This window comes from Onychostoma macrolepis, chromosome 07 (assembly GCF_012432095.1).
Source record: "Onychostoma macrolepis isolate SWU-2019 chromosome 07, ASM1243209v1, whole genome shotgun sequence".
In the NCBI taxonomy this organism is placed as follows: Eukaryota; Metazoa; Chordata; class Actinopteri; order Cypriniformes; family Cyprinidae; genus Onychostoma; species Onychostoma macrolepis.
The window spans coordinates 33,319,382-33,345,825 of record NC_081161.1 but is presented as its reverse complement, the minus strand read 5'-3'; the positions used below and the strand labels follow the sequence as shown (position 1 = coordinate 33,345,825).

The 26,444-nt window shown below is 38.1% G+C and overlaps 1 protein-coding gene across 1 annotated transcript; it reads left to right on the top strand.

Annotated features, from left to right (window-relative positions):
* Positions 1-19,452: 19,452 nt before the first annotated feature.
* vgf (VGF nerve growth factor inducible) lies at positions 19,453-26,229 on the top strand. Its single transcript, XM_058782520.1, is given in 3 exon segments — positions 19,453-20,620; positions 22,448-24,134; positions 24,137-26,229. Coding segments are annotated over 2 exon segments (1,953 nt in total). The 5' UTR covers positions 19,453-20,620; positions 22,448-22,468; the 3' UTR covers positions 24,424-26,229.
* Positions 26,230-26,444: the final 215 nt, after the last annotated feature.

The window sequence follows — 26,444 nt, the reverse complement described above, 5'->3', positions numbered from 1 at the left end:
CTTTTTACAGTGTACTAGCTTTTTAAAAAGTACCATCCCAGTGACAGTTTTGTTCCTCTTTTCTGAGAGTGTCCCACACAACAATCAATATTTAGTATAACATTGGCAGTTCTGATTTATACACAACCTTAAACCAAATGTCCCCACAAGGATAGTAAAACCTGACATTTTTTGACATCGTGAGGAAAACAATGTGAGCCTGCGGGGGAAAAAAAATTAATAATAGTAAATGATGTTTATCTGAAAGTGTACAGGTTTTCTGTAAGGGGTAGGTTTAGGGTTAGGGGACAGAAAATATTGTTTGGTCAGTATAAATGTAATATAAGTGTATGGAAAGTCCCCAAAATTCACAGAAACAAGCATATGTATGTGTGTGTGTGTGTGTGTGTGTGTGTGTGTGTGTGTGTATAGTTTATTTAACGAGTTTGTTTGTTTTGTTTTTTTTATCACTTATCATCTTGCAAAATTTTCCTTTGCACTTCATTCACACTAATGCCTTTTCTGTAATTGATCCTTTTCTGTTTCACTTTTCTACTCTATGTCTTCACATCTGTTCATGGTCTAGTAGTGAGCAAACAAGACTGCAGGCATGAAACCTCATTACTGGAAAGAGAGAGTGAAAAAGAGCAAGACAGAGACAGACACATGCAGGGAACAAAAGGGGACAGCTTGAGAAATGAGAGGAGAACAAAATGAAGAGGGACGACAAAGACAATTTATGAAAAGAAGCAGGTGAAAAAGTGAAAAAGGAAGGACGGATGGAAAAAGAGTAACAAGAAGAAAGCGAGACTTTGTCAGTTAAAGATTTAATGTTGCTCCTCAAGTGAATAAAGGCTTTATGACCCTCAGTAAAGGTCATAAATAAGAATAATAGAGAAACATCTATCACTAAGCAGCTAAAACTGGGACACACACAAAACTTGTTTCATCACGAATCAAAATCCCCAATGCAGATCTGACTACTACAGTATTAAAGACTGCTGATCACAGGCTTTAGCAAAAAGGATCATCAGATGAACAAATCACTATCAAACCATCTGCTAAAGCTCGACCTCAGTATGCAATTCTTTCCAGACATCTACATTTTTGTCCAGCTTATTTGTCACGGCTTTGCCCTAAATGCATCACCATGAGAAAAAGTCTATAGCTGAGAAAGGACTGATCTAGTGCCTTGTAAAGAAGGGCTGGGTATCAGATAAAGCACACCACCTAGGTACAAGTAACTAGCTCAGTCATGTCACCAAAAACCTCTGGCAATTTACCATCCTGGGATTTGTTTAGTGTTTTAAACACAGAGCCATTTTGATCCGTCCACTAATGTGAGACCCTTTAGTTGGGTTTAGGGTTTAGTCATTTAGCATCTGCTGTGTGGCCCTTGATAAGCACTCCTCCTTTTTTAAGCCTGACAACCAAATGTGCATCATCAATTCTGCCTTCCTCTCCAGTTGCTCTGATTAAATTCGCTACATGTTGGCAGCAACAGGCTCTTGTAAGGTGCTATGTGACATTAATTGAGATTATGATGATGCACTTCTTCATCATGCTGTCATTATTAATCATGTAAGTACTTGTTGCGTTAGCATGGTGCCGGTTGCGGGATCTGCACAGAGAAAAACAAACAGGGAGCGTCACTGTCACTGCAACAAGCTGTTCCTTCATCTGGTCCAATAGCAGTTTACTCATATAACAGAGATAGTGTCCAATGCAATGTGCGTCTCTCTCGCACACACACACACACAGTCAGAACGAGCATGAGCCACAGCAGCATACAGAGACAGCAAAATGCCTTCCAAACAAACCATTCAGAATTATACATTTCAAAAGCAATGTTTCTAGATGTGAAATAAAAAAGAAATAAATAAAATAATATTATATATATATATATATATATATCTATATCTATATATATATATATATATATATATATATATATATATATATAGGCCTATATTTAATTAATATATATATATATATATATATATATATATAAATAATTTTAATTTTATTTAATTTTAACTTCAATTTAAGTTCAATAAGGAAGTTCAGCTGCTGCCTCAAATTTTTAAGTATAATCATTTTATAAACAATTGGCTGTAGAAGTAATTTCAACTCATTTAAAAAAAAATTGTAGTGGAATCTTGTAGAATAAAAAAAATAATAATAATAATAAAAAAAATAATAATAATAATATATATATATATATATATATATATATATATATATATATATATATATATATATATATATATAAACAAACAGTGTCCTCCAATATTGGCACCCTTGGTAAACAAGGCGGCTTTGAAAATAAATCTGCATTGTTTATCCTTTTGATTCACAAAAATTCACAAAATTCTAACCTATCATTGAAGTAAAACAACTGAAAGTGGGGGGAAATCTTGTTGTGAAATAAATGCTTTCTCTAGTTCATGTTGGCCACAATTATTGGCACCCAATTATTGTAACGTGTCCTAGTCACCCTGGTGTGCTAAAATTTTTTTAATATGAATGGGAATATACTTCAGAGATATTTTACTCATAAGAATTTCTAGGGGTGCCAATAATTGCCAGTAATTTTTGGAAATGAAAGATCAAAAGGATAAACAATGCAGATTTATTTTCACAGCTGCATTTGCTTATATTTACCAAGGGTGCCAATATTAGTGGAGGGCACTGTATATATGATATTGATCATATCATTTTTACAGAATAGGCTACCATTCAAAAGTTGTAATGTTTTTTTTCCCTATTTCTCTTATACTCACCCAGGCTGCATTTATTTGATAAACAATAATAAATACTGTAAAAACAGTGACATTGTGAACAATTAATTATTACTATTAAAAATAACTGTTTTCTATATTTTAATATTTTATTAAAGCTGCAGTCCGTAACTTTTTTGGGTTTAAAATGATCCAAAATCAATATTTGAGCAATTACATAACCAGCCAGTGTTCAAAACTATCACCTTACTTTAGCCCGATTCACAACGGTTAACTTATAATAATGTTTTCTAATTTGAGTGGTTCGGGTAGGTTTTCGTGGGAAATTCGAGCATGCTGCTGCGTCATTACATCACATCTGTAAAGATAAAGAAGTTGTCCCGGCTAGTAGGCTATCGCATGTGAGGATCCTGCAGGTGGCGCATCGTTTATAGCCTTTTCTCACAGCAGCTGGAATAATTAAATTTATAATTTTGATGGCAGATTGTAATCCAGAAAGGATTATGTGTTTATGAAACACATGTGAATGAAATTAAATTATATTCCAGTTTTAAATGTGCTTCTGATTACAGATAGCCTGGGATTACACAAGATTTGTATTTTAAAAGAAAACCAGTTCGAAGGGAGCATAGTTTGCTTTTTGGGTTAAAAGAATTTCTTAATATAAAATTCGAAAGGCATGACAATTACAGGTGCATCTCAATAAATTAGAATGTCGTGGGAAAGTTCATTTATTTCAGTAATTCAAGTCAAATTGTGAAACTCGTGTATTAAATAAATTCAGTGCACGCAGACTGAAGTAGTTTAAGTCTGGTTCTTTAAATTGTGATGATTTTGGCTCACATTTAACAAAAACCCACCAATTCAACAAATCTCAACAAATTAGAATACTTCATAAGACCAATAAAAAAAACATTTTTAGTGAATTGTTGGCCTTCTGGAAAGAATTAATTTACTGTATATGTACTCAATACTTGGTAGGGGCTCCTTTTGCTTTAATTACTGCCTCAATTCGGCGTGGCATGGAGGTGATCAGTTTGTGGCACTGCTGAGGTGGTATGGAAGCCCAGGTTTCTTTGACAGTGGCCTTCAGCTCATCTGCATTTTTTGGTCTCTTGTTTCTCATTTTCCTCTTGACAATACCCCAGAATCTCTATGGGGTTCAGGTCTGGTGAGTTTGCTGGCCAGTCAAGCACACCAACACCATGGTCATTTAACCAACTTTTGGTGCTTTTGGCAGTGGGCAGGTGCCAAATCCTGCTGGAAAATGAAATCAGCATCTTTAAAAAGCTGGTCAGCAGAAGGAAGCATGAAGTGCTCCAAAATTTCTTGGTAAACGGATGCAGTGACTTTGGTTTTCAAAAAACACAATGGACCAACACCAGCAGATGACATTGCACCCCAAATCATCACAGACTGTGGAAACTTAACACTGGACTTCAAGTAACTTGGGCTATGAGCTTCTCCACCCTTCCTCCAGACTCTAGGACCTTGGTTTCCAAATGAAATACAAAACTTGCTCTCATCTGAAAAGAGGACTTTGGACCACTGGGCTTGGATACAGCACTCTGTGAACAGCCAGCTTCTTTGGCAATGAATGTTTGTGGCTTACCCTCCTTGTGAAGGGTGTCAATGATTGTCTTCTGGACAACTGTCAGATCAGCAGTCTTCCCCATGATTGTGTAGCCTAGTGAACCAAACTGAGAGACCATTTTGAAGGCTCAGGAAACCTTTGCAGGTGTTTTGAGTTGATTAGCTGATTGGCATGTCACCATATTCTAATTTGTTGAGAATTTGTTCGGTTTTTGTTAAATGTGAGCCAAAATCATCACAATTAAAAGAACCAAAGACTTAAACTACTTCAGTCTGTGTGCAATGAATTTATTTAATACACGAGTTTCACAATTTGAGTTGAATTACTGAAATAAATTTACTTTTCTACGACATTCTAATTTAGTGAGTTGCACCTGTAGATTAGACTATACAGAAATTGAAATCTACATGCTAATGCACACTATACTCATTGTCTTGCAATGCTGATGTTGTTAACGTTAATAATTTGAGAATAAAGTATAACAATAACAATAATTTGCACGGTTAGATGTGATATGCGCTAACCGATGGTTAGATTTAATCACCATTGGTAGCGCAATTTATTGTAATGCTTTTTTCCTCAGTTGGTCAGAACAAACGTGGCAGACTTGTTACTTACTTGTTGGTGAAAATTCTTATTTAGGTCAGATATACGCTAGAATCTGTGATTCCTAAGTACAGTATCCATACCAGTGCGGTAAACATTAGATTCATCTGGACTGGAGGCCTGCCAACTCACAACCCACGCATGGAAGATAATTCCGCACAGAGCTGCAATTCCAGGTTTTCAAACAGAGATGGTGACAAAGAGGCTAAACTTACAGACTGCAGCTTTAAGTAAATGTGATGGTAAAACTGAATTTTCAGCAGCAAAATGCAGTTTTCAGTGTCACATGATCCTTCAGAAATCATTGTAATATGCTAAAACAATATTTGAATTTGAAAAAATATGGATTTTTTTGATAAATATAAAGAACAATTTATTTAAAACATAGTTAATTATAAAAACACAAAAGTCATGTTTGATTAATTTTAATTTAATGCATATATAAATATATATATGCATGTATACATATATATATATACAGTCATGGCCAAAAATATCGGCACCCTTGGTAAATATGATCAAAGAAGGCTGTGAAAATTTATCTGCATTGTTATATCCTTTTGATCTTTTATTTTAAAAAAATCACAAAAATCTAACCTTTCATTGAATAATAAGAATTTAAAATGGGGGAAAATATCATTATGAAACAAATGTTTTTCTCTTATACACATTGGCCACAATTAATGGCACCCTTTTATTCAGTACTTTTTGAAACCTCCATTTGCTTCCATTTATTTTCTGCAATTCTCCAGCTGTGGTCCTTGGAGAGTCTTTAGCCACTCAAACTCTCCTTCTCACCGTGCATTAGGATGATATAGACACACGTCCTCTTCCAGGCAGTTTCGTAACATTTTATGTTGATTGGAAATTCTTAATTATTGCCCTGATGGTGGAAATGGGAATTTTCACTGCTCTAGCTCTTTTCTTAAAGCCACTTCACTAATTTGTGAAGCTCAATTATCTTTTGGTACACATCAGAATATATTATTTGGTTTTTCTCATTGTGATGGATGATTAAGGGAATTTGGGCTTTGTTTTCCCTCCTATTATATTTCTGTGAAACAGGAAGCCATGGCTGGATAATTTCATGTTCATAATCACCCTGGAGTGCTCAAAATTGTGAATATAAATGGGAATATACTTCAGAGATATTTTACTCATAAGAATTTCTAGGGGTGCCAATAATTGTGTCCAATGTGTATTTGAGAAAAATATTTATTTCATAATGATATTTCCCCCCATTTTAAATTCTTATTATCCAATGAAAGGTTAGAGTTTTGTGAATTTTTTTAATAAAAGATGAAAAGGATTAACAATGCAGATTAATTTTCACAGCCTTCTTTGATCATATTTACCAAGGGTTCCGATATTTTTGGCCATGACTGTATATATATATATATATATATATATATATATATATATATATATATATACACATACATATATTTATATGTTTCTGTTTTTAAATAAATTTATGTAAAGACATTATTTCACTGTATGGGTCAATTAGCACCATTGTCTCCAAAGGTCTCGTGTAGAATAAAAACATCGATTAGCATGATAGCAGATATAATTCATTTGCCTCTCTTAACAGGTTCTAATACATTGGCACCACTGAGGACATTGTCACCTCATCAGTAATGATTTGCTTTGGGGCTACATCCGTCCACGCTAGTGACCTGATGAGGAGGTGTGCAGATAAAATCAGGCCCAGTCCCCTTCCCCCCTTCCCCCCTTCCCCACCATGTCTCCACCTTCCATCTGAGCACCGCCTTCTAGCACACGGCTCAAGTCAACAAAAGGCATGGGGTCTTTGAATATGCCATCGACCTCTGTAAAATTCATTCAATAAGCATCTTTTGCTTACGTTTTAATGAGTACATATTGCATAAATGCAACTCTATCAGCCCGTTTCGTTGTTTTATTCACGCACTGCTCTCTTTATGCTGTAGCTGTCTGTATTAACATTGATTATGGTTAGCTAATGGGCTAATAAGAAGAAATAATTTGTCGAACCTGTTTGTGAACAAGCAGTCTTTCATAAAGTCTAATGCAAACACGGAGTGTGTGTGTGTGTGTGTGTGTGTGTATACGTGTGCTTGTTTGTTCTTTAGCAGTCCATTTCTCAATATGGCCAATGTCTGTTTATGTGTGTGTATGTGACCTTTTTCTGTCAATCTCCACATCTGTTCATTGATTATGTGTGTGTATGTGCGTGTATCACTACAGTGCGTATAAATTGGCAGGCCATAATTAAATGCACAGACCTCTCCACTATCTCCACCTCCAGCACCGCGCCAGTGACGCACGAGCCAGCAGCAGGAGAGTGAGTCATACAGCCCCCGGGGAGCCGCACCCCTCCTTCCTCTAGCTTCTCTCCCTCTCTCCTTCTCATTCATTCCTTTTGCTCTCATTTTTTTCCCTTGTCCTTTTTCTCTGTTGTCCTTTCACTCACTTTAGCATTCGGCGTATGGTTAAAGACTCTCATTTATACATCTCTTGCTTTTTTCTTTGTTTCTGCTTCATACTTCTGTTCTATTTGCTTGCTTCCTCTCGGATACACATAAGTTTATTTGTATAGCACTTTTCACAATATTGTTTCAAAGCAGCTTTACAGAAAATGGTTGTGTCAATGTTACAATTAGAAAGTATTTTGTTATCAGCCAGAGATACTTCCATATACCAGTAATATATAGCTATAATATAATGGTTCAGTGGTGGTTAGTTAACGTCATCAGTTAGGCAAACACAATGAACATGTTAGGCAGTGATTACAGCTTGCAGTTGTGATGATTACAATATATGGATAATAACTAGAGATGTTCCGATACCCTTTTTCCCTTCCCGATAACGATTCCGATACCTAGGCTCAGGGTATCGGCCGATACCGAGTACTGATCCGGTACCCGGGTGTGTATCTAGTTACAGCTGTGTGTACTACTAGCCCTGTATGAATTGATACAATTATTTTAGATAGATAGATAGAGAGATAGAGATATAGATAAATAGTCTGGCAAGTAAACAAAAAAATATTATATATAATGTTTGGAAAATGGCACATCTATTTAAATATCTAAAAGTACACTCTTAACATCAGTCAGTCAAGCATTATAAATATATTATGATAATCGAGTATTATTTAATGATATAACTTTAGAAATTAGAATTAAAACTTGGTAACCATGTATGAATACAGTGATTTTAACAGAACTGGTGGTGGTGCTTTTTTGGTCATTCAGTGTTTCTGTAAAATATGGGGGGGAAGCTATCAATAATACTGACAAGATAATAATCATACTATGAGTTCTACTAAGAACAACATAAAATGCACTAAGGATTAACGAGCTGCTGGATTCATGAATATTAATCACGTTCTCTGCATTCGCTTAAACTGATTTGCTGAAATCAAACCAGGGAAAATAATAGGTGAGCGCCAGCCAATGAGATTGTCGTTTGCGCATTAGCTCCGCCTACTACCGGAGAACCCGGCAGTTATTAAAAGCTGAAGAATTCCAAAGGAACTCCGTTATTTTGACAGGAAAATACAACAAAGAATATCGTTTACATACCATGCAGAATTGACGCGCTACATGTAAGACTCTCTCTCTCTCTCTCTCTCTCTCTCTCTGCGTGTGAGGAAAAAAGCAAAGCGACGGCGAGTCGTGCGCTTCACACTAGAGTTTACGGTACGTCAAATACAGGTGCGCTGCGCATTCATTCAAATGATCTGAAAAATATATCGCTTGACGGAGAGTGAAACTCTGAAGCGCTTGGTCAGAGTGTTCAGCGAGTGACAATATATCTGTGCTAAACTTATACATAGCCTCCAACTCACACACTGGCGAGTAAAATCTGAGCGTTTATTAGCCAGTGGCTAATATTAGACATCATTTAGTTGCCCAGGGTGAAGATTTAGTCACATATGCAAGTGATTTACTGGCAATGCGCTACCACATTTATATTTATTCTTCGCAAGAAGAATCGATTTTCGATTTGCAGCGTTAGGCATAACTATAGGTCTTGTTTAAAAATGGTATAGGATCGGTACATGGGTTCAAGTACTCGCCGATACCGATGCCAGAATTTTTTGTGGTATCGGTGGAATTTCCGATACTAGTATCGGAATCGGAACAACCCTAATAATAACATGCATTGTAAGAAAACAAAATCCATAGAAAAATGGAAAGTGTACTGGTAATTTGTGACAGTGCAATATTTGTTAAGTGTGAACACAGAATGTTTTTTTTTTGTTGTTGTTGTTATATATTTATATATAAATATATATTCATGTTATTTATTTAATAAGTTCATTTGCAAAAACAGATTTTCAAAAATCATGTTTTTTCATTGTTCATTCCAATTAATCTCAGTCAAGCTGCATTTGGGTTATTTTGATTAAGTAAAAATAACAAAAAAATAAATAAAATAAAAAATACAGCTAACTAACACAATAAAACATAAAAACTTTTTTTTTTTGGAAAATTAAAAAAATTGAGTTACCTGTTTTTGCAAATAAAGTCTTCATACATATGTCTTATATATGAATATATAGTTCACACACATATATATACACACACAGTCATGGCCAAAAATATCAGCACCCTTGCAATTCTGTCAGAAAATGCAACCCTTCTCTCAGAAAATTGTTGCAGTTGCAAATGTTTTGGTACTCACATGTTTATTTTTTTTGGTTTGCATTGGAACAACAACAACAAAAAAAAAAAAACAGAAGAAAAGTCAAATCTGATACAATTCCACACAGAACCCCCCCCCAAAAATGCACTGGACAAAATTATTGGCACCCTTAACTTAATATTTGGTAGCACCCCCTTTAGAAAAAAATAACTGAAATCAATCACTTCCTGTAACTATGAATGAGTTTCTTACACCTTTCTACTGGAATTTTGGACCACTCTTTGTTTGCAAACTCCTCCAGGTCATTCAGATTTGAAGGATGCCTTCTCCCAACTGCTGTTTTTAGATCTCTCCACAGGTGTTCTATGGAATTCAGATCTGGACTCATTGCTGGCCATTTCAGAACTCTCCAGCGCTTTGTTTGTAACCATTTTTGAGTGCTTTTTGAAGTGTGTTTCGGGTCATTGTCCCGCTGGAAGACCCATGACCTCTGGTGGAGACGCAGCTTTCTGACACTGGCCACTACGTTGCGCCCCAAAATTCTTTGGTGAACATCAGATTTCATGATACCGTTCACAGAGTCAAGGCATCCAGTGCCAGCAGCAGCAAAGCAACCCCAAAACATCCTTGAACCGCCACCATGTTTGACTGTAGGGACTGTGCTCTTTTCTTTGAAGGCCTCATTTCTTTTTCTGTAAACAGTGCCATGATGTCCTTGACCAAAAAGCTCTACTTCTGTCTCATCTGTCCACAGTACGTTCTCCCAGAAGGATTGCGGTTTTGTCACATACTCCAGTCTTGCTTTTTTATGCCTTTGTGTCAGCAGTGGTGTCCTCCTGGGTCTCCTACCATTCAGATGGCGACGGATAGTGCGAGCTGACACTGTTGTACCCTGTTGTCTGCAGATCAGCTTGAATTTGTTTGGAAGTTAATCGGGTTCTTTATCCACCATTTGAACAATCCTTCGTTGTAATTTTTCATTAATTTTGCTCTTCCGCCCACGTCCAGGGAGGTTAGTTACAGTGCCATGGGCTGTAAACCTCTTGATGATATTGCGCACAGTGGACACAGGAACATTAAGATCTCTGGAGATGGACTTGTAGTCTTGAGATTGTCCATGTTTTTCCACAATTTTTTCTCTCAAATCCACAGACAACTCTTTACATTTCTTTCTTTTCTCCGTGCTCAGTGTGACACACAACACAAAGGTTGAGTCAACTTTTCTCCATTTTAAGTGGTTGCAAGTGTGATTACTATATCCACACCTGTTACTTGCCACAGGTGTGTCTAAATACAAATTACAGGAGCATCACATGCTTGAAAAGCAATTATTTCTTACAATTTTGACAAGGTGCCAATAATGTTGTCCAGTCCATTTTTGAGTTCTGTGTGAAATTGTATCAAGTTTGACTTTTCTTCTCTGTTTTTTTGTGTTGTTACAGTGCAAACAAAAACAATAAGCACGTTAATACCAAAACATTTGCAATTGGAACAATTTTCTAGTGTTGCATTTTCTGACAGAATTGCAAGGGTGCTGACATTTTTGGCCATGAAAATTGCTCTGTTGGCTGTGGAGTCGAGACATTTACAAATATGATTAAAAGATGAATATGAGACAAAACTACAGAATTTCACATTTTATTATTGGGTAATTCAACACATAGATGTTTTACCAGCTAAGAAGTTCAGCACTTTTAGAGTTTCATCCCTCTATCTGATGTGAGCATAAGTATTGGAACAGTTGCCTCACAGGTCTTTCTAAGTGATCAGCTGTGTCCTGTTGCATTAATTCTTCAGATATTAAAAGGAGGGAATGTGTCGTATCAGTTACATCCATTACTTCTGCATTCTGAATCTTGCATTCGATGATGACACACACAAACCAGGATGAAGATGAGGGAGCTGACTTTGAGAGAAAAGCAAGCAATTTGGATGCTAAAAGAAAAAAAAAAAGTCAATTATAGCTATAGCAAAAACAAAGAGCATGGAGAAATCAAGAGTTTGGAAACCACCCACGACACCAGCAACCAACAACGACCTGATCGGCTGAGAAAACAACAGTAGTTGATGACAGACAAATCATAGAAGCTGTGAAAATGAATCCTAAAAGACGTGTCTGTAAAATCACCAACAACTTCCAGAAAACTGGGATGATGCTCTGACAATCTACCATCCTCAGGAGACTTTGACACAGAATTACAGATGCTACACAGCAAGATACAAACCTCTGACCAGCTCCAAAAATAGAAAGGCAAGATTAGAGTTTGCAAAAAAAGCACAAAGGTGAGCCAGAAGAGTTTTGGAACTGTGTTTATGGATTGATGAGACAAAGATGAACCTTTATCGAAGTGATGGGAAAGCAAAAATGTGGAGAAAAAAAGGGAACTGCAGTGATCCCAAGCATACAGCCTCATCTGTAAAGCATGGTGCAGGTGGTGTCGTGGCATGGGCATGCATGGCTGCCTCTGGAGCAGGCTCTCTCAACTTTACTGATGACTTGATGTATGATGACAGTAGCAGAATGATTTTGGAAGGGTACAAAACCATCTTGCCTACCGATATTCAAGAAAATGCCACCAGATTAATTGGGAAGTACTTCATATTGCATCAGGACAATGACCCAAAACACCCTGCCAGTTCAGTCAAGGAGTTTATAAGAGCAAAGAAATGAAAAGTCTTAGATTGCCCAAATCAATCTCCAGATTTAAATCCGATTGAACATGAATTTCACCAGAAGAAGAGGAGAGTAAAGGCAGAAACTCCCCAAAACAAGCAACAATTGGAATTGGCTGCATTAAAGGCTGGGAAAAGCATGTCAAAGGATGAGACCAAGAGTCTGGTGATGTCTATGGGTCACAGACTCACTGCTGTGATTGTGCACAAGTGATCTGCAACTAAATAATAGCTTTTAATCTTTTATATCAGCCTTATGTTCAACTGTTCCAATACTTATGCTCACATCAGATAGAGGGTTGAAACTCTAAAAGTGCTGAACTTCTTAGCTGGTAAAACATCTATGTGTTGAATTACCCAATAATAAAATGTGACATTCTGTAGTTTTGTGTCATATTCATCTTTTAATCATATTTGCAAATGTCTTAACTCCACAGCCAACAGAGCAATTTTGTCTTTACTGTTCCAATACTTATGGAGGGCACTGTATATACATACATATACATACATGCATACATATATTGTGTAGTTTAAAGTACATATGTACTTTAAAGTATTATATACATATTATCTATGTAGCTTTCCTGTAGCTCAAATAGTAGAGCATGGCATTAGCAACGCCAAGATCATGGATTCGATTCCCAGGGAAAGCAAGAACTGATAAAATGTAAAAACTGTCATTTGAATGCAATGTAAGTCGCTTTGGATAAAAGCGTCTGCTAAATGTAATATATATATATATAGTATAAAGTCTATATTGGCAATATGGTTTCTGTATTGGATGCTTTCACACCTGGTTCGATTGCCTGGTCCGAACTAGAGTTCGATTGCTCCCTGCCCCCATAAAAATGTGAATATGTATTATTTAGCACTGTTGCACTAATAGCATTATTGCTTCCAAAGGTCTCATGTGGAATGAAAAAACATCCTCAATTCAAAATACAGGTAAAACACTGGCAAAAATCTATATTAAAAATTCCTTCATATTAACACAATACATTGGGCCCTATTTTTAGGACACTGATACTTTTCTGAATGTACACAAGCACAGTGCCAAACCACTGGCCTGTGAAACGTCTCACCAGCCTCAATGAAACAGCCAGAGGGAGTCCCATTGTACTGGCAAGCCCTGTTATGGACTGCCGATCCCCTGCCAACTCTGCTAGGTCTTTCATATTGATTATTTGGAGGGGGGCAAAGCGTATTTACCAGCATCACATAAATCTGACCCATCCTGGCAGCTCAGTAAGACTCACTGGCATCCTATTGAGGGTTGATGTGGCAGTATGCATAGTGAAAAGTATGTGCATGGGTGTGTTATCAACAGATGACACACCATCTGGAGGCTAAAGGTAATGGCCAGATCAAGCACATGGCTGCACACATTGCTGCCGCAGAGTCTCCACAATGCTCATTAATCATTTCAGATTTAATGAATAAAATTCCATGAAGCAATATTAATATGACAGGATTGTCCTAACATAGTCTTAAGGTATGAGTGAGTTCATGTGTGTGAAAGAGCTTGTGAGATGACATTGAAAAACTGTGTAGACAGTCGTAGGAACCGCAGTGGCCCCTCTCTCTCTCTTTCTCTCTCTCCTCGCCCACACGTGTGCAGTGGGGGGTGAAAGTGTGTGGGAGAGAGTCCGGTTCCAAACAAGGCGGTAAATCGTCAGGCCCAATAACATCAGCTCTATAGCACTACAACAAAACCACAGAAAGAGAGGGGAAAAGAAAGAGCGAGGGGGTGGCATCATCAGACTAATGCGTATTGACATTATGGGGAATCTGAAATTAAATGGGAAATAAGTCTGCATTATTTATTTTTTAAAAGGATAATTGAATCTTAATTCATTAGTATTCTATATGCCAAAAGCAGGATTTGAGTATTTTATTGCACTTGGCAGATCTTGGCACTCTTAAAAATGAAGGTTCTAAAAGGTGGTTTTCGCAATGATGCCATAGAAGAACCATTCTGGGTTCCCCAAAAAGTCTCTCACTGAACAGTTCTTAAACTCTCAGAAAAAAAGGGTACAAAAGAAAAAAAGTTGTCCCTATGGTGGTACCTTTTCAAAATGTACACCTTTGTACTTAAGGGTGCGTATTAGTACTTAAAGTGTACAGTAAGTAAATTCTTCTCAAAGTATCATAGATGTCAATAAAAAGTTGTATTTTTAAAGTCGCAATCAAAACTGAAGCAGCAACAGATCTTTTCTTCCATATTGCGGCATACATAAGTGTAATGCATTATTAAAAAAGGAAAAAGTAGGGCAGGGTTTGGTTGTATCCATTGGTTGTTGATTGGATTTTGAGATGTGGGCGCTGCACTCAAAAGACGAGGAAGATGATTGCAATATGCATATGTCACCAGAGATAAGTCTATCATTTTCACCAGAAGGTCCAGTTATGACATTTTTATTAAAAATGAGACATAAGATTGTTTAAAAATGAAAGCTAACCACAGATCAGCTTTGTTCACAATAAGATCTTTAACATGCATTTAGAATAGGGTAAATTATTTCATGCCAATTTTACGTTTGTAGTATATTGCAGATTCACTGACTGGGTGTGAAACCTCTCTGAATTGGCGCATTTGTGCATGAGCTTGAGAAGCGAGTGCAAGAGTCTATATAAATTTGCCACTGCCTGCATTATTTATCTTTTTCACTGAATTACACTTCACTTTTCATTCATCTCCTCTACTCCTCCTCTCTCTCCCCATCTTTCTCTCTGTGCTTCCGTCACACCCCACAGACCCCCTTCTCCCCTTTCATCATTCTCCTTTTCCTCCCAGAGCACGTTCAATTTCAGGCCCCTCCATTTTTTCCTCTATTTACATTCACAATACATCAGTTTTTCAATCAATGCTAAAAACGTGCACCTCAGACTCAAATAAAGCCAGCTAATCTTACAGGGATAAAGCACAGAATAAAAGTCAATAGAGGTTATCTTTGCGTGGTACAGCTAATGTGAAAATGGTTTAAAATGTTGAAATCATTTCCACAATTTATATAGTTTGTAACTGAATGCAAAGGTGATGAAAGTGGCTTCCGAGGCTTAAAAAGAAAAGATGTAAGCTAAGACAGTGAGTGTTTCATTACGATAAGTGTGAGTTTATCACAAATCAAAACAGCAGGTATGAGAGAAAGTGACAACTGTTGAAATATAAAAAGAAACTTCTATCCCCTTTTTTGATTTAAACCAGATGGATATTAATGTTAAATCATTTTACCTCAATCATATAAAAGTGGGATACAAATATAAACTCTCCAAAGTGATCATGTGATGTGTTACCTTTGTTGCAATGGATATGCTTACATCCTTGAACTGACATTACTTCAAATATTGTTTATAAGATGCACAGCGTTTCATTGTCTCACTATGAACTGCAAAGCTGCTGCTCTAGGATATGTATCAATATCAATGACACTAGAAAGGGCACTCGCCCTGGAGGCTCAAGAGGAGGGGAAAATGAATCATTCAGCATGTTCTTTCCCTCCTTGATAGCTGCCTTTGTCTGGTTCAGTTCCTATCTGCGTCTAGCTGTCAAATCATCTGTGGTAAAAGAATATTCAAATGGTGCACTGGGACCCTGAATGTGTCAAAAGTGATTCTTTAAGCCATGTTTTTGATCTTCCAACATTAATGTCATGTAGGCCATTCATCAAAAACGTGGACACTTATAAATCACGTCAGGCTGTGATTTTTCACTCTAAAATGAATCTGCAGGGAGGTGGTAAATGCCATGCTATTTCAAAGACAAGTAACCAGAGGAAATCTAAACAGCTTAAGTGTCCAGATGTGCAGAAAATTGCAGTGAATTGCAAAGATCAGTTTGTCAAAATTCACTGTTTTCATTCACAGTGTTCTTCAATATCATATCATCCTTTTCGAAGAAAAAACAAAAAACGAGGTTACATTATTTTAAGATTCAACTCTCGCTATTAACAAACCATTAACTACAGCCTTTGCCTCACTAAACTCCTAATTTGCTGCTTATTAATAGTTAGTAAGGTAGTTGTTAAGTTTGAGTAGGATTATGGACGTAGAATATGGTTATGCAGAATATGTGCTTTGTAAGTGCTATTAAACAGCCAATATGTTAATAATAAGCATGCTAATAAGCAACTAGTTAATAGTGAGAATTGGTCCCTAAACTAAAGTGTTACCAAAATCTATTTAGTGGGAAACTTTCTTTTCATGAGAATCCAAGATCAAGTGATACTTTGAATGCATTTATGACAAAAACATAGCATAAAGAAATGACTATGCTCAAAAATGTACAGAGGATAGATCTCACTCCCTCCCATAGGTTGTGGCATATTGCCCAGCTCTAAAGCAGTTACATAAGCCAAGCCAAACACTGAATCACTCATTTATATGATCACTGATTGAAGCTCGGAAAAAAAGTTTCTTTGGCAGAATGATAACTCAAAAAAAATAAAATAAAATAAAATACACAGACCTTGTAATGTTGCAGACATAAAAAAAAAAAGCTTACAGCTGCATTATATTGTATTGTGTCAGTCTGACTCACATCCATGTATGACTACATTCCATTGCTGGCAATTTTAGAGGACGATCCAATGGACTATATGCAATGGAAAGTTATTATGGCATTTTAAAGGTCATTTTGTATGGGCACCCACAGCTGTTGGTTCACTCTAACAGTCTTAAAAGATAATGTAATTCTGCATATATGCGATTCCCACCACGGATGTGGACTGTTCCATAAATAGAACCATTAATGGATCTGCACGTGGCACTTCACTGGCAGTACATTTTCCAACATTGGTACATTATTTACTCCCATGGCTGTGTGCAAATGTGCAAATCCACAAAGCCCACATATAAACCATTACATTAGCTTTTTTGATGACATGTTTGTACTACCTCAGCAACTGGCATTAGATTATTATGAATCAAAGATTATCTTCATCATATAACTTAGGCCCAATGATAACATGTAACAATATCATGACTAATTATAACTAACAGGTATTTTATTTGGCTTTGTTTTTGCTATTGATATGCTCTCTACAGTCCTAATACTTTATATGTACAAGTATTTGCATTGACATTGCATTTGACAGTTCTCAGTAGATCCCACCTTCTCTCATGCCATGATTGGGCAATTATGTACTACTTTTCAGTCATTGCCTTCAGCAAGCATGGAAACAATAAGGGGGGAAAAGTCAAATCCAAATCCATCATTTTAGACAAATTAAATATCTTTCCAGCATATATCCAGGAAAAAGAGGACGCATGGGCTATGTTTACATGCAACCAAATAATCTGCTAGTACTGACAGCTCAATCAGACTAAAAAGCCTTCATGTTAACAATACATCCTATTTTGTTAATTAATGTGACTGGGTTTTGTTTCCGCTATTCGTTTAATTGGAACATCCCTGAATCTTCATTTTACACAATGTTAAAAGTTGTATGCCTTTTTAAAATGGGAAGGTGGTGCTTGCATGTTGTCAAACTGACAGGGGAACTCTGTTTGGATAGTACTTTGTGTTATCAAGACTCGCTTTGCTTTGTTTGTACGTAAGCGTGGGCAGGAAGCCTCTGTTACATATCCAATCTAAGGGCATCCCTCCCACGGTTAGTTGTCTGAATCGATTATAAATGGATTAATTTTTTTTAAGGCTTCGGGTGCTGAAATTATGCTTGCTGTAGCGAGAGAGATTCATCTGGGGGAAGACCAAGACACGGTGGATGCCGCCTCATTAACTCCCAGTCAGAGCCGGGAGAACAAACGATCAGTTTGCACCGCCGCCGCCTTTGCAAAGAACGCCAACGCGGCGTTCCCCATCCCACGACTTACGCAGCACAGTGTGGAAATGATGGAGGTGGAAGAATTTCTCTTTCGGCTTCAGGAGATCATCGTGGGATAGGTCATTTGTCAACAGAGTGCTGTTAAATCTCTGAGGCAGAACGTACCTTTTCAGTCGCCTGCTCCTGGGAGACAATCGACGTCCCCTGTGTGAAGTTAACGTAAACAGACAGTTTGTTGCAGAAACACTATCTTTTCCGACAGCCATGTAAAGCCACTGTCAACTCATTCTCACCATGAGCTAATCCAATTCGTTCATGTTTAACATCACAGACATTCTGAAAGAATCCACATGGCTCTCTTAACTTTCATTATGGAATATTCATTATCGTCACTGTAACCAAAACATGCCAAGTGGCACATTGAAACGACTTAAAACTGCTATTCTGCATTATGTCCTGTATAAATGAGCAAAACAATAGAGGTAGACATGGCATTAAAACTTTAGATCGATAAATAAACGTTTCTTTAATTACACAAGTAAAAAGAAAGGTTTAAGCACCTTCAAAATAATTTAACTAATGGCCCTTAAGCTGTCGTACTATTAGAGTGAGCCAAAAGAAGAAACATGAAGGCAACAAATGAAAGGCTAGTGCCAGGATCGTCCCGCATTTCTGTGAATGAGCTTACTCACTCCTTTCATGGTCAGAATAAAAAGAAAAAAAAAAAAGAAAAAAAGGGGGTGTTTGGGGATTACAAGACAACGCTTGGATAGACTGCATGAAAAGAGCGCATCACAGTTTTGGAACTGATGGCTTTCTACTTTACTTTAGGTGCGTGGATAAGTTTAACTTTTTAACTCGTGCAGTAATGCGGCTGTGTCAACGGTCCTTTCTGCATCCCTGTTCTTGACAACTACACTGAATAAAGGCGTGTCGCCACGGGACACCTAGAGCGTTATTAGTTAGCCCTGTAAAACAATTTCACTAGAGATACTGCGACATGACACGTAATGCGTGCATAATGAAGAGTTTTCATTTTAAAAGGAAAAAGATGTAGTCCACCTGGAAACATTACAAAAACGAGCTTGAAAATGAAAAAAGGGAATAATTATTGCACCACCTCGTTCTTTATTATTGCACGTTTTAATTTTAGTAGATACTACTAAGTCGCTTAAAGGAATCACAAAAAGCTTTCATAATTTACTCATCCTCATGCCATGACCTTTGTTTTGTCCGTGAAACACTAGATGTTGGGGATGCGAGTGACTGACAGCCTGAGTCACATTAACTTTCTTAGTGCGGAAAAAACGATGAAAGTGAACAGTGACTGAGACTGTCAGTTCCTTACATCTCCTCAAACAACATAAGTGTGAATAAAAATGACAAAGAACATTGGCTGAACTAGGCTTTTATATTTCAATTGTCAGTTCGTTCAAACAGATAAAAGTGCATGGTCCCTGAAAACTACTGCTGACAAAAGCAATGTTTTCTCACACTTGCATTTACCGAAGAGTCTCTTTTTACACACTACAAGGTTTTAGTTTTCAAGCAAACCACTCCTGCACTCATGATAAATTAAATTATTTTTTATTCAAAGGCTGCAATAAAGATCACCCAAACATTTAGGAAAGAAATGTGCATTAAATATAGAACGACATAACTTTACATTAGATGTGACATATTAACGTCCGGAATGATGCATTTTAAACAATAAGCTATTGTTGCAAACTGAAATTGTTTATTTCGAGGATATTTTAACCCGTCATCTCTTTGCAGTTTGGATTTTGACGTTGCACAATGGATAACAACATAGTACACTGAAACACTGTACTGTAACATTGTATTGCAAATGTTTATTGTCCATTAGGCCATGCAGAAAAACGGTTGCAACAGCTTTCAATAATGATACATTTCAAAACATCCCGTCACGACCTGGGTGCGGAAGAGGCACATTAGCTACTCAATAAATGCAGATTAGACAAAACATGTATAATATGCATTTGGAATCGCTTTTTCACCATGCACTGACGATTCAAGCGCCAGCTGTTTCCTCTGTGAATTTCATAGAGTAATTGCATTTATACATTTTGCTAGTGAGGCAATGCACATCGTGATGAGGATCGTCGGTTCCTTTGTGTTGCGCTGCCGTATGCAGCTGCATCTGGAAGGGACCGGTCTCGCTCTCCCCGTGTTGTCTAGCCCTCTCTACTCGGCGAAAAAAAGTACTACTTCATTCATCCCGTTTCCTTCCATTCATCTGGGCACTGCAGAGTAGCGAAGACTCGGGGTTCGATCAGCACCAAAATTCTTATCAATGGAGAGGCTGACGTCAATGAGCTAGAGTGACGTACGGTCACGTGGGCGCCGTGGGGCCGAAATAAAAACACGGAGAGCTGACCGTGGTACTGAAAATATCCCCATAGCGCCGTGCAAGAAAAGCCAACCATACGGCTTCCGAAATCACTGTACAAAAAGAACAGCAACATTCAAACAAAGAATTTATTGTTGAAGCGGATTCTTACACGTAGATCACGAGAATAACTTAAATACAAAGTTTGAAGAGGACACAATTGGTGCGTCGGACTGCGCTGCCACTGACAGGATTCCCGGTAAGTCCCGGCTTTCTTTTTATAGTAACAGGCAACAGTAATGGCAGAAGTATAATGGCTTCTTCTATGAGTATATAAAATAAGTGTATATTGTAATGTGGACAGAAAAAAACTAATTAAGAACGTAAAGATTTCGCTATATTAGCATGTTAAAAAAATTAATTACCTGTATTAAAAAAACGCCACAAAAATGTTAAGGATGTGTAATAAAATGCATTCTAAAAACATGCAGAAACTAAAAGTAGGCTATAACATTTAATAAAATCTATATCATTGAATTATTGGTCAAGGAGCTAATGCAACCTATTAAAACCACTTTAGGAACACCAAATATTGCAATGGTGACTTGTACACTTAATGATGAAGGTGACGGGGATGATCAATAGGCACAGCTCTCATAATGATTTTTACCACGCCCTTGCTCATGCTTTCACCATCTTTCTCATCACCATAGCATCAGATACCCAAAATAACAACGTTGAGTCCAATCACAAGAGCACACGAGAGACACTGAGATAAAAACATGTTTTGCTTTGGCTTGCCTTGACTTTTGTCTGTTGGAGTCCAATTTGACTTATATTTTACATGCACCTGCTCATTTGAAGTAGAGAAATGTTGACATGAAATTTAACAGCAGAGCATTCATTAGCTGTTTTCATGTCTTTCAAATGTTGTTGATTGGGTTCAATTTGTGATAGCAGTATGGCTCAGTTTAAATCTTAAATCTAATAGATCTGTCTTAAAGCAGAAGATTATAGGCCTACTTGAGGACAAGGCTTCTTAGAGCCGGATTACTTAAGTGCTTTGTTGATGAGAACTCCACAGTGTGCTCTGTCATTGGCGGCAGTGAAAGAGGGCGTTAGAGTTGTGCTTACATCGTGGAGACACGATTCTTCCAAAACCAAAAAAAAAGTGCATTGGAGAGGCGATACAGACTGTTGTTTTTTAATAAAAATGAGAAAAAGTTTCGGCAGCATCTGGCAAACACCGATGTCAAACTTTAGACATGTAAATCCGTGCATTGTAAGCCAGTTGCCACATATTTGACGATTGCTGCAGTGTTTTCTCGTGCAACGACGGGTGGAAATCTAGCCACATAACGAGTTTTAACCATAAACATCTGTGTCGTGATGATCAAACCTTGAGCTCCAGGATCGCTTAATTTCAGAGCCAGTATTCATTACAAAATGAAAGTGAGATAAGAATGCTGTTTTATTCACGTTAAATGTTTTTGCGCTTCCAAAGCTTTAAAATCCTAATTCCATGGAGCGTTTCATCCATATGAGTTTTTTTTTGGATCTTAAACTTGCTTTTCATGGTCATACTGAGATCCTCTGATCATCTTTGTATTGCTTACTCATTAACCTCCCACGCATCGGAAGGGCTCCCCGCTAAGGCGCTTTCCCTCCTATACCTTATTAGCACCGCGCCGCGTGTGCGAGCAATCACATGCACAAAAGCGCTTCAGAGCCCTCACGAACCGCACCGGCTCAAGCTGCAGAGCCATTTAGAACGCATTTGCAAAATCAGCTAAGCAGCAGGCAATAAAACACAAATTATAGCTTAACAAAAGATATCCCACTCAAATGTTTAAAGGTCTGGAAAGAAGTGAATCATAAAATGTGTCCACCATCTTACCTGAGAAAAATGTTCATCGTGAGCTACATTGCTCTGCACAGATGTGTGATGTTTGTGCTCAAATTCATTTATTCTAGTACAATTATCACGAAAGTACATCAAAACACTATATAATTATAAAGCATACATATATAAAATCTGTTATTTGGCAGTAACAGATTTGACCATTTTTTAACTTCTGTCTTTCAGGTTCAACACGTATGTGCGGTCATGATCTGGTGCCAACAAACTTCAAATGTCCCCTTCACTTTCCTGTTCATGTTATTTAGTCTCACAATCAATCCTGCAACCTTCAGTCCAGTGACAGCAGATAGAAACACAGTAAGTGAAAACTATGCAGCATCTTCCTCTGCTCAGCAACAGGCTCAATATGCTCAACCAGCTGAGGAACAGGGCATGCAACATGAGGAAAATGATGAAGATGATGAGCTTTTCAAAGACGTGGATCCTAGAACCCTAGCAGCAGTCCTTCTCGAAGCCCTCAACCAGCCCCAGAAGGAAAAGATGAGTGAACGAGAAGACGGGGAAACGGAAGTTGAAAAGGAGAAGGATCTCCAGGGCTCAGACAGAGACAGAGATGGTCACAAAGAGCTAGAGCTGGTCATGGCAGCTGCTGCTGCAGCGCAAGGAAAAGACGAGAAAGAAAAAGAGGAGGAAGAGGAGAAAAAAAGGGCTGAGGAGGAGGAACGGCTAACGGAGAAAGTGACGAGCCGCACCACCAGTCAGACGGTACCATTAAAAGAGCAGGTGGCCCCGCAGGAGGGGGCCACAAAAGAGGAGGTGATCAAGGAGGAGGAAAGGCAGGAGCCAGAGAGAGTAGAACTGGCGGAGGAGGAAGAGCAGCTTAGTCCAGAGGAAGTGAAGAATCTGGAGACTATGTTAGAGGAATTCCAGAGCTACAGCACAGCCACTAAGAGAGAGCGTGACACGTCCACAGGCCAGAGGGAGAGCCGTGGGGAGTATTTTGATTACCTAGACCGTAATGGCCTCATGAACAACGAGGTCAAGTCTAAAGCTAAAGGCAATGACCTAGCACTGTCCAAGAAGAAGCTAAAGTGGCAGCTCGAACAAGAGAAGAACAAAATGCAGCCCTTACAAAGAGGAGGCAACTTCATGGATGACTTTTCCAACAACCTTGCTGACCCAGAGGAGGAAGATGAAGAAGTACAAGAGGATGAAGAACAGCTGAGCCCCGAAGAAGAGGAAACTCAGGCCAAAGCAGAGCAAGAGGAGGTGCGCAGACAGGCAGCAGAGGCACAAAGAGCCAAAGTGGAGGAAGAAAAGCTTGCAGACATTGCATCTGACATGCTACTGAAATACATTGTGAAACAAGACAAGAAAAAGTACCAAGACAACAATGGTGCAGAAGATAAGCGCTCTGATGAGGAGGACACTAGTGACGACGATGATGACATTGACCCACAGACCATCGATAAGCTGATTGAGATCTCCAGCAAGCTGCATCTTCCTGCTGATGATGTGGTGGACATTATTAACGATGTGGAGAAGAAGAAGAAAAAAGATGCTCCTGAAAATCTCCCATGGCAACGTCCTCTCGTGCCGCCTCCAGCCCCTGTTGCACCTTCTACGCTGTTACGTAAACCTCCTCCTTCAAAGCCTCCTCAACCGAACACAAACTCATTAAAAGCCTGGTTCAAAGACAGGGCCTCAGTCAAGCCCAGCAAGCAAGACATTTGGACGAGGCAGCAGTGGCCCTTTCGTACCTACCCTTCCTACAGTTTCTATCAAAACCCCTACCGGGGATATTACCCCATCTACGTTCCACCTCCAAAACCAAAATCCCGCTACTATCCCAAGCCCTCTTTCTCCCTCAATGAAGTCCTGGGAAACTCACTGGACTATGACTTTGATTACTCCCCAGACGGAAGTCCCGTCTCTGGGCGCAGTCTCGCCAAAGAGTCCAACCAGCCTTCCAGCGAAAGTTCTACTTCCCTCACCCTCGGACTTTCAAAGCCGTACCCATGCCTAAACCCCGGTCGCCTCCGCGTCGTTGGCCGTCCTTTTATTATCCAGCCCGAGCTCCTGTAGTCACCAGGGAAGATGATTACTACAGTGCGCTGAAGCAGCCGCCACAGGAGAGCGAAGAGGAGCTGGAGAACTTCATCGAGAGAGTCTTTATGAAACATCCCAGGATGTTTCAGTAAGCAGACTAGGGGGGGGAGAAAACAGAGCGATGAGGAGGAGGAGGAGGAGGAGAGGAAAGCGAAAGGGAACAACTTAAAGACTGTTCATGGCCAACGTATCATGTTCTGGTTTCTTTTGCTGAAATAAGTTCCATCGTACTCATTTATTTGCCTCAGATTCAAAGTTTACCCTTAAGACAGAACATATTCAGGATCCTCATGTCTAACTAACCACATCTTCCACCCTCCTCCCCCTTAAGAGACTGAAAGACCAGCAAAGCTACTGGAGCGGTGAGAGGAAAGGGTGCTTAAAATATCTCAAATACCCAACACTGAAGTTCTGCAGACCCCTAGAAGGCCTTCATAAAGGAACAGATACCTGATAGCATTAAACACCATGTTTTCATCCAATGCAAAGACATTCAAGAAGGAATCTTGAAAGACTTGCCATTATTATGGAAGCAAATTCCATTAAGTCTTATTTAACCATCTTTTTTGTTTTGTTTTGTATATTTTGGACATTTAAAATCCCAGCGGTCAGTCTCATTGATCATAATGTAGAGAGGGATAGCAAAAAAATACTCTAAATGCACCTTTAAGGAACGCAAATGCGCAGATTTATTCAAACAGAGAAACCATCACAGTGCCATAATGGTGGAAATATACATTTTGTTTATTCTACACACCAAATGTATTAAGTCTTACTTGTACCTCAGAGTATTCTGCTTGAGCATTTACCATTTGTGCGTTCTCTTGTGAAACAAAGGACACACTAAGTCTTGTACATAGAATTAGTTTCTTATCGCTGTCTGCATTTTGAATCTTTTCCTTCGATGTGTTTATACCATTGTTTTTTACGCAAAAAGATAGAAAGCTGGTGCAAAGGACATTCATACATTCCAACGATTTCTAAGAAACAAATTTATTATTTCATAGAAGCTGTTTTGAATACAACTTTTAATTGCCTTAAGACACTCTCTTCCCCTTTTCAGATGAGCAGCATTTTTGTCACAGACTGGCTGGAAGGTTTGTTCTCAAGCTCATGAACTGAAAAGCAGTGATCAGCCTTTCAACATGTTTTACAAATAAAACAAATATATACAAAGATAATTAAAATTTCATGTTTGTGGTTTTAAACGTGTCAAATGTTAATGGTTTATTCAAGAGTAACCTTGCCCCTACGACAGTTACATCTTACCCGAAATCAACCACTGGGCCAATGAGAGCTCGATCAAAAAGCATAGACAATCTATTAAATGATTACAGTTCACATGGGAAGGAAGCAATCCAGATCTACTCAATATCAGTGGTGATGTTAATTAAGTGAAAACCCAAATCAGAAAAAAACTAAATCTTGTCCCAAATGAAATGATCAAACAGTAACAAACTGGTGCTTGTCTATCTGAAAAAGAAAAGTAAGGGGGAGGCATACACAGTTCTAATTTTCTTTAAAAGGTTTGAAAGACTGTCAGATGAAAGCTAGGGGAAAAATGGTTGAGAATAGCTGAAGTTTCTGCACGTTACTGTAAACTTGCATCTAAAATGTGTTGCTTCTTTGAAGACATTATGAGCATTGAAAAAAAAAGTATAAAAAAAAAAGATGAATGACTAGTGTATCCAAGTAAAAATGCCGTTAAGTCTTGTGTGAGGAAAAAATGTTTATGTCCTTTCTAGATGTATCTTGTACGTAACATAATAAACATGCGTTTGCTGGATGTAAATAACCGCATGTTGATGACTAGTTTTGCTACACAGAGAGAAATAAATAAACTTGACTATTTTTTATTAAGATTGTTTTTTTTAATTCCTTCTTGGAAAGAACATGGTTGTGAGATTTGCACACATCTCATACATTTATTTACACACTAATAGTTCCTGCATATAGCACACTCAAATTAAACACAGCACAAATTGCTACAATTAAAGTTTAGGTTTAACTTGTTCCATTACTAGAGAAGTATGTTAACACAATATACTTTGACGACAACAAAATTTGCACATAGCACCAGAACAATACTGAGATCGGAGTGTATTACCAAAAG